General features: G+C 47.2%; 1 protein-coding gene across 1 annotated transcript in view; it reads right to left on the bottom strand.

Annotated features, from left to right (window-relative positions):
- LOC105538071 (serine/threonine-protein kinase 32B-like) overlaps positions 1 to 9,632 on the bottom strand; it is a 132,786-nt gene that overhangs the window by 62,127 nt on the left and 61,027 nt on the right. Inside the window, exon 3 of the mRNA XM_011977804.1 lies at positions 1,204 to 1,241. Within this exon, the coding sequence (XP_011833194.1) occupies positions 1,204 to 1,241 (38 nt within the window). The remainder of the gene's footprint in view (positions 1 to 1,203; positions 1,242 to 9,632) is intronic.

The raw sequence follows: 9,632 nt of genomic DNA, 5'->3' as shown, positions 1-9,632 counted from the left end.
CGCTCTGTTGCCCAGGCTGGAGTGCAGTGGCCGGATCTCAGCTCACTGCAAGCTCCGCCTCCCGGGTTTATGCCATTCTCCTGCCTCAGCCTCCCAATTAGCTGGGACTACATTAGCTGGGACTACAGGCACCCGCCACCTCGCCCGGCTAGTTTTTGTGTATTTTTTAGTAGAGACAGGGTTTCACCCTGTTAGCCAGGATGGTCTTGATCCCCTGACCTCGTGATCCGCCCGTCTCGGCCTCCCAAAGTGCTGGGATTACAGGCTTGAGCCACCGCGCCTGGCCATGAATTTAGTTTTCAAGGCTATAAGGCTCCTGTTGGCATCAGCCGCAATGGATTGTCAAGTCCACTGAGCATTCTTGGTCTGAGCCCTAGGCTCATGGTTCTTAAACTTTGTTGGGCATCCCATCCCCAGAATTCTGATCCAGAACACAGGAGCCCAGGCTCGCTGAAGCAGGACCAGGCCTGACCTCTGATTTTTACCAGGTCCCCCCAGGTAATTCTGGTAAGGCCAGAGTTAGAGAGCCATTGACTTGGTGCCTTGCTACTCAAAGTGTGGTCCACGGACCAGTAGCATCAGCCACCTGGGAGCTTTGCAGACTCTGGAGTTTGCAGAGTCTAGTCCCATCTCAGACTTACTAAGTCAGTTTGAGAAGATGTCTAGAAGATCTGTGTGCACATAAAGGAAATTTTGAGAAGCCTAACATAGCCAATAGATGAGTAAATGCTTAGTGGATTGTCAAGTATTAAGCTCTGCTTGCTAGAATTGAGTGTGCACTCTCATTTCATCCCCATGAACACCCTGCAAGGGAGGGGCCTTTTCCCCATTTTACAGAAAATTACATTGAGGCTCAGAGAGGTGGGTGACTTCTGAAGCCACACGTTCATAGGTGAGGGAGCTGGGGTTGGAATACCGGGACCCCATGCTCATCCTCACGGCGGCTCTGTCGTCCTCACACAGGGATATGAACAGCAATGACATCTGATGTGAACACTTTAAATAACTTTGATTCAACTTACCACGGCAGTACATGGACCAGAAATTTACACAGATGTTCATCCACCAGGATTGAAACAAGAGAAGGTTTCTAGCCAATACCAATGTCCAACTCAGCAAGAGCCAACCCCCACCCCCGCACCATTTCCCAGTGCCTCAAACTTTCCACTGAGAGTCCCTGTAAAGGATTCATAGCAGGCTTACCGTGTTCATCCAGCAGGATGTTATCTGGCTTGATGTCTCTGTAAAAGAAAACAAAGAAGCTGGCAATGTAGTTCCTGAGCCCACAGATGAGTACATCCACAAGCGCCACATCAGGACAAATGCTGGCAACACCCAGGCTGCTCACCTCTCCCTGACCTGAGGCCTCAGACAGGGAGCGTGACAGTAATTGGTAAGATAATGGGATACCTGTGTTCTTATTGCCTCTTATCTTTCCTGGAAATGCAAGTAGATTGTTTGAATATTTTTTTCCTGAATATTCTTAATTTTTAGCCTCTCAGCTCCAGCTGTAATGGTAACAGCAGTGATTGCTCACTGAGCATGTGATCAGTGCCAGCAAGGGGAGGCACCTGCCCACCCTGAGGTAGCTGAGCCATCCCACCAGGGCTCCCTGCAGGTGTCATGGCATCCATTTGAGCTCAATGAGGGTTTGGAAGTTGTCGTGGTCAGAGATGGGCAAACTATGGCTCTTGGCCAAATCCAGCCCTGGGCCAGTTTTTGTATGGCCTGGGAGCTAAGAATCACTTTAACATCTTTAAAGCACTGTAAAAACAAAACAACATATATACACACACACACCCATGCACACACAGAAGAACATGCAACAGAGATTAACGTGGTCGTCAAAGCCTCAAGTGCTGATTATCTGGCCCTTTATGGAGAAAGTTTCCTGACCTCTTTTAAGAGTAACATAGTGACACACATGGGGCAAAATCTGGGCTGAGGAGTTTCTGGAAAGTTCTGCTCTACATCACCATTAGAACAAAAGGCCTCTCAATTCCAAGTGAAACATTTTGAAGGCTGAGGCTTTGCTTTCTTTACGTCTACATGCCTGTACCTAGCACAGTGCCTGACACAGTGGTAGACACATGTGAAACACTACTAAGTATAAGGATGGAAGAATGAAAGTGAGAGAAGAACAACTTCAGCTCCAGTTTACTTATTATTAACGTGTACACACTTGGTGAAGCTCTGCATTAAAACCATAGATTTTACAAATGCATAAATTTTCACTCATTTATAACAAATGTCAAATCTACTGAGACTAATGATAGCTTTCTTCAAAATAAAGAGCAACTGCTCCTGAGTTTATCAAATATTAACTCTACCCAAAAACACACTGTGGTAATTGGTAGTAATGCAATGCAATGCCTATGGGTTTGGGGATGAAAGAAGCACTTAACCTATACATTTAAATTTTTATTTTCATTGTGACTTTTCAAGCCCATGAGTACTGAGGAGCACTGAGTATGTGGGCCCCTGCTGCCGAGGTCACAAAGCCTCCACTGTGAACAAAGAGATTACTGCAGAGACACACATGGAGCCACATGGGAGGGATGAACTTGGTAACTTATAAAACTAAAACAAAAGGCAGAAGGCCTAGAGTCAAGTGCTTGTGAATGAAGTCAGCAAATGCTTGCTCCCTGTCCAGGGTGGCTCCCAGCAGGATTTCTCAACAAAAGATGAGAAAAGAGAAAAGAAAATACATGTCAAGAATGAAAACACAGCAGCAAATGCTCAAGCTTTATCTCTTAAGGTATCACCGGGACTGAGATGATTTAATGTGTGGTGTGGGGACCAGGGAGGATGTGGCTGTGGCCCAGGGAATGTGAGCTACAAAATGCCTCCAAGGGCCACAGCCTAAAGATAGAGTTAGAGTCAGGACACAGGTGAGGCGAGGGTGGGATGACAGACCCAAGAAGATGTGATCTGGTGTACTGGGTTGAATGGTGTCCCTCCAAAATTCATGTCCACCCAGAACCTCAGAATGGGACCCTATATGGAAATGGAGTCTTTGCAGAGGCAATTACTTAAGGATCTCGAGATGAATTATCTTGGATTTAGGGGGGACTCTAAAGACTCGTGTCTTTATAGGAGCAAAGTAGGGGGAGGGATTTGGATGCAGACACAGGAGAGAAGGCGGCCATGGGGAGATGAAAGCAGAGACTGGAGTGATGCAGCCATAAACCAGGAATGCCTGGAGTCACCCAGAGCTGGAACAGGCCAGGAGTGGATTCCCTCCTGAACCTCCAGAATAAGCACAGCCATGACTCCACTTTGATTTTGGACTTCTGGCCAGAATCATGAGAGAATAAATTTGTACTGTTTTAAGCCACCAATTTTGCAGTAATTTGCTGTGGCAGTCCCAGGAACCTAACACAACTGGCACAGTGGAAGGAGAGCTGATAGAGGGGAGGGCAAACCTCAAAGGGCAGCTAGGGCCCCACCAACCACAGCATGGCCTTGGACAAGCCCAGTGCCTGGCCGCGCCCCCACATCCACATTGCACCGGCTCACAGTGTCTCATATCCTGAGAACAGAATGGGGCACAGATGTGCCCAGCTTGGTTCCTAGACCCCACAGAGCCAAGGAAAGGGGTTGTTCTGTTTGGGAGAGTTCAGTCCATGAGCTGGACAGTCTGGGTGATAGTCCATGAGCTGGACTATCTGCATGATCCCTGCCTCTGCCTCAGTTTCCTTTGCTGTGTGGATTAAATACCTGATACATAACACACATTGCTTCTGTGCTGGCTCTTAGCACAGAGTTGAATCTCAAGCATTTACGGGGTGTACCCTTTGTGGTCATGAAGGACATGTCATGAACAAGACAGACCCAGCCGAATGGAGCTTGCATTCTAGGAGAGGCAGGCCAGAAGGCACAGGAATCAATGGCAGGATTGTAAACTGGGGCAGGTGAAGAAGGCAAACCAGAGTCTAGAAAAAAGACTAATAGAGGGACCCTAGTTTTGGTAGATGCTCAGGAAGACTTTTAAGAAGAGGTGACATTGGGTTGACAACTGAATGGCAAGAAAAGGTGAGCTGTGCACCACCTAATGAGCGAGTTCTCATTTTGCAGATGAGGAAGTAGGAGGATGAGAACATAAATGATCTGTCCTGTGATGTGGTTCTAGCCATGGAAGCTGACAAAGGTGATGGGTGTCACCCTGTTAATTCAGTTATGTCAGGGCAAAGTTGGTGGGATGGCAGTCCCGGGATTATATTACATTGTATGACTCTGTCTTGGCAGACTGGAGTGAGAGCTCCAGACATGAGCTGCCATGTGGGAGCCAGCCACATGGCGGGGAATGTAGGTGTCCCTGGGAGGAAGAGTGACCACTGGTCTATGTGTAGCAAGAGAACGGGACCTCAGTTCTGCAGCCACAAGAGCTGAATCTGCCAACAACCGCAAGAGCCTGGGAGAGGACCCCACAGCGTGTTCCAGAAAGGAGTGCAGCCTGGGCATGTGGATTGTTGTTTTGTGAGACCCTATGCAGACAATCCAGTTAAGCCCACCTGGACTCCTGGGCCATGGAAATGGAGGGAAAATAAATGTAAGTTATTTTAAGCTGTTAAGTTAGTGGTAATTAGCTGCACAGCAATAGAAAATTAATTCTCTAGCTATATGATCTTGGGCCACTTACTCTGAGCCTCATTTTCCTCATTTGGGAAATGGGAACACAGCAGCAGCCATCTCACTGTTGCTGAGTGTACAATGACATTTATTCAGTGCTTCACACCGTCCCAGTGCAGTGTGGAAGAAGTGCTGAAATAAGTCACAGTGATAGGACTGTCATTGCTCTTTCAAAAGCAGCTGGGGAGAAACTCAGAGACAGACTGGCAGATTCTTGAGCCTTTAGCAAATTAGGTCTCTTTCAAAGGAGACTTGCTGGACAGACGCCTGCAAAGCTGCGTGGAGGAGACGGAGAATCTCAATCACTTGAGATTTAATAAGAATAGCATTTTATGGGGAAAGCATCTTAGCAGAGCCTTTAGTTTAGCCGGTTTCAGGACCGTTTCCTCCAGCTCTATTTTTCACATCGATCATATCTCAGCTCCAGCGCGTCATCCTGTTGAAAATGGGTTTGAACGTTCAGAAAGGGCATTAGGAGCATTGCGTGGATGGGAAGGCGGTGACAATGTTTTCTGAGGACAGGCCCATAATTTCAGAGCTGGGCAAAATGACACTTTGATGGAAAGTATGCATGCAGAGCTATAAAACCCGGCGCTGCTCTTGAATTATTCCCCAGCCCTCAAATAAAACAAAGCATAAAATGTCAGCTGGGCTATTTTAAAAAACAGCATAGAAATGGCTCTGATCCAGAGGTACCCATGCCCAGACTGCCAAGCAGGGCCACCAGGATGTTTCTGCATGTGTCTTTTGGCAGGGGGCTTCTCAATATTCTATGCTGGCAATCTTAAGCAGCAGTAAAGAGAAATACAAAAACCTGGAGGGGAAAGCTAAACTAAGTGAAGTAAAAATCTGTGGCTATTTTATCGCTAGTGAAGGGAACATGCTATCCATATTCATGCGAGAGGGAAAGGGAGGTAGTAAAGGACAGAGAAGAGAGACGTGAGATCCAGTCCTGAGTCTGCCTCTTGCTGACCATGCAGACAGGAGCACACTGCCCTGGGTGAGTGATAGGGTTTGGATCTGTGTCCCCGCCCAAATCTCATGTCAAATTGTAATCCCCAGTGTTGGAGGTGGGGCCTGGTGGGAGGCGACTGGATCATGGGGGTGGTTTCTCCTGAATGGTTTCGCACCATCCCCTTGGTGCTATTGTCATGACAGTGAGTTGTGGCTGTTTAACAGTGTGTGGCACCTCCCCCAATGTCTCTCTTGTTCCTGCTCCCGTCATGTAAGATGTGCCTGCTTCCACTTTGCCTTCTGCCATGATTGTAAGTTTCCTGAGGCCTCCCCAGAATCCAAGCAGATGCTGCCATGCTTCCTGTACTGTCTTCAGAACCATGAGTCAATGAAATCTCTTTTCTTTATAAACAACCCAGTCTCCAGTATTTATGACAATGTGAGAATGGACTAAGACAATGAACATTAGCTTCCTCACCTATAAGTTGGGTAATAATGCCCTCTCTATGGCTACAGTAAGGATTGGATGAGATGGTTCTTACGACAGCAACCAGCACAGGGCCAGGCACATGGAAAGGCACAATTGTTAACAATAACAGAGTGAGGCAAAGACATTTCAGTAGGAGGCTGAGCCAACAGAACAGGCACATGACCAAAGGCATTTACTGGGGGTTGGGGAGGAATGGGAGGGCTTCACCTTGGCTGTTGGCCTCTGCCTTAGCCAGCTTGAATGGGACTTTGCACCCATCCATCAGCAAGCTGATGTGGGATAGGATGCTAAGGAACTTGGTTCTCAAGTTTTAGAATCTCTCACTGTATTGGCATGGATCATTCTCCTAGAAACTGAGTGACAATTAAGAAATGACAACACATCAGCTCTACTCATTAAATATCACTTCTTTCACCCTTCTGTCTCCTGCTTCTTGTAGAGGTGGGGACCATATACAAACAGCAGCCCCCAACACGATGCTTCAGTGTTAACAGCAGTACTGACAGTATTAACAGCAAAACTTTATTGAGTGTTGGTCGTATGTCAGGGACAATCTGAAGTGTGTTATGTGGATTTAGCCACGTGCAGTGTAGATACTTGTTACCAGGTGCTGGGGAGGCACTCCATATGTCACCATCTTGACACGACTCTTAGAGACAGGTATTGCTACTCCTATTTTACTGATAAAGAGAGAACTATTTCAGAGGGTCAGTGATGTGTCTGGTTCCTCCTTGTGATTTATCAAAGGTCAAACACTGGTAGAGATAAGACCTACTCTCACACTGGTCTCTAGATCAATGTTCTCTCTCTGTGGGTGGGGAAATGAAAAAAAATAAATGAGCGTTCCCAGAATTCTAAAGTAGGCAGTAATAATCTGAGGAACATGCTTATAATAAAGATCTGATTTGATTTTTAAATTAATTAATTATTGTTTTTTGAGATGGAGTCTTGCTTTGTCACCCAGGCTGGAGTGCAGTGGCGTGATCTTGGCTCACTGCAACCTCTGCTTTCTGAATTCCAGTGATTCTCGTGCCTCAGCTTCCCAAGTAGCTGGGATTACAGGCATGTGCCACCACATCTGATTAATTTTTGTATTTTTAATAGAGACAGGGTATCACCATGCTGGCCAAGCTGGTCTCAAACTCCTGACTTCAAGTGATCCACCCGCCTTGGCCTTCCAAAGTGCTGGGATTACAGGCGTGAGCCACCGTGCTTGTTCTGATTTGATTTTTAAAAATTATGTTATTCACATTTCAGGAAACTTTTCATTTATTACATGATCCACATGCAAGGTTGCATTTCTTTTTTAACATGACTCAAATGTCCTTACAAAGCACAAATCTCATCCTGTCCCTTCTTTACATAAATCCTCCAAATGGCCGTGGTGCCTATGGTGCTGGGGCCAGACTCCAGATTTGATGTTTCAATATAATCTCAGAGATGAAAAGTGAACACTGAGATGTACTTGTCAGCTTTAAAATCTGACAACTAAGGTCATTAATGATAACCGCCAAGTGCTGCCATCATATTGTGCACGAGAGGGGAGGCAGAGGGAGCCATTCTAGCTCAGAAGAGTCACAAAGACACAATTTTAGATGGAAGCACAGTTGTCACATGTCCCGGGCCCATTCGTGGTCACGTGTTTAGAAAGCACTGATCCAATGGCCAGACTCCAAAGGCCTTCAGGCATTTCCTTATCTGGCCACTAGGCTTGGCCCTCTGCGCCCTGTGGCCCAGCCAGTCCAGACCACCTTGAGTGCTCCGGGTGCCTCAGTCTTTCCCTGGCCTTATCTCTGGATGGCACATCCTCTTCCCTACTGAACTCTTACCCAGGTTTTAGGACACAGCTCAGCTCCAATCTCCTCCTGGGATACTGTCGAGGGTTGAAGAATGTCTCTGCAAAATTCATGTCGCCCAGCTACCTGATAATGTGATCTTATTTAGAAATAGTGTCTTTGCAAGAAAGTGTGTGTCTATATGTGCCAGCAAATAGTGTCTTTGCCAGAAAACTATTACTTTGCTAGTAAGGTAGTTCTGTCTTGCATATAAGTTAAGAGGAAGTTGTCCTGGATTAGGCTGAACCCTAAATCCAGGGACTGGTGCCCTTATAAGAAGAGAGAAAAGAGACACAGGTAGACACAGAAGAGAAGGCCACATAGAAGAGAGACACAGAGGAGAAGGACAGAGGTAGCATGTGGAGTGATGCATCTAACAGCCCATGGCATAGCACGGATTGCCCAAGACCACTGGAAACTGGGAGAGAGGCAGGGGACTTCTCTCTGAGCCTCCAGGAGAACCAACTGTACCCACACCTTGATTTTGGACTTCTGGCCTCCCCTCCTGAACTGCAAACAAATACACTTCTGTTGATTAAAGCCACCCAGTCTGTGCTACTTAAAGACCTCCTCTGGCCCCCTGCACCTCACTGCGTTCCTATGTCCTGGTACTGATGGTACAGCTTGACGTTGTCCATTTACTCCCTGCTGTCAGGAGACCAGGTACACACAGAGGAGAAGGCCACGTGAAGACAGACGCAGAGGGACCAGGGGAGCATCAGCCCTCTGAGTGGGGCCAGGCCACTATTCAGAAAAGGGTTACTGAAAATATGAAAAAATGAAAGACCTTACATAAGGGCTGAACATGGCCTCCTCCAACTTTGAAGCTTGTGAAGCTCCCAGGGTCCTCAACCCTCTGGGACCTTGACTTCACCTTGACAAATGGGGCAGGAAGCACCAATGTGAAAGGGGAAATTTTGCAGCTCCTGTAGATGCAGCCTCTGCCCAAACTGCCCATTGCAATTGGGATGGCTGTGGCCAGCAGAGCTGAGCCCCACTGAGTGTGTCTTCTCTGCCAATGGCTGTCCCAGGCATTTGGCATGTGCTCCTCGTGTAATCCTCACAACTACCCATATCGGGGACTCACCACTGCAGTAACAATCACTACAAATGGAGTGACTCCAAACAACTCACATTCATTCTCTCACAGTTCTGGAGGGTGGAAGTTTAAAGTGAACCTCAGGGGCTAAGTCAACAGAGGAGCTCTATTCTTTGCCTTCTTAGGTTCTGGAGGCTGCCCAGGTTCCCTGACTGCTAGCACCTCCTTGAGGCACTCCCACCTCTGCTCCTGCAGCTGTATCTCCTACTGCTTTTCTGACTCTACCACCTGCTTGTTGGCAAGAGCCTTGTGACTCCACTGGGCCCACCTGGATAATCCAGGAGAATCTTCCTACATGGTGATCCTCACCTAAATCACACCTGCAAAGTTCCTTTTGCCCTGTAAGGTGACACAGGCACAGGTTATGAGGATTAGGATGTGGCATCTTTGGGGGGACATTTTCAGTCTACTGCACAGCCCTTCCAGGTAGTGTGATGGATTGCTGTTCCACCAAATTTCTATGTGGAGGTCCCTATTCCCAGTGTTTCTGAATGCAACCATATCTGGAGACAGGGTCTTTCAAGAGGTGATTAAGGTAAAGTGAGGACATTAGAGTGGACTCAAATCCAATCTGACTGGTGTCTTTGTAAGAAGAGGACAGTAGTATTCATGGAGAGACATT

This window comes from Mandrillus leucophaeus, unplaced genomic scaffold, assembly GCF_000951045.1.
Source record: "Mandrillus leucophaeus isolate KB7577 unplaced genomic scaffold, Mleu.le_1.0 Scaffold1841, whole genome shotgun sequence".
In the NCBI taxonomy this organism is placed as follows: domain Eukaryota; kingdom Metazoa; phylum Chordata; class Mammalia; order Primates; family Cercopithecidae; genus Mandrillus; species Mandrillus leucophaeus.
This window is presented reverse-complemented; position numbering and strand designations above follow the sequence as displayed.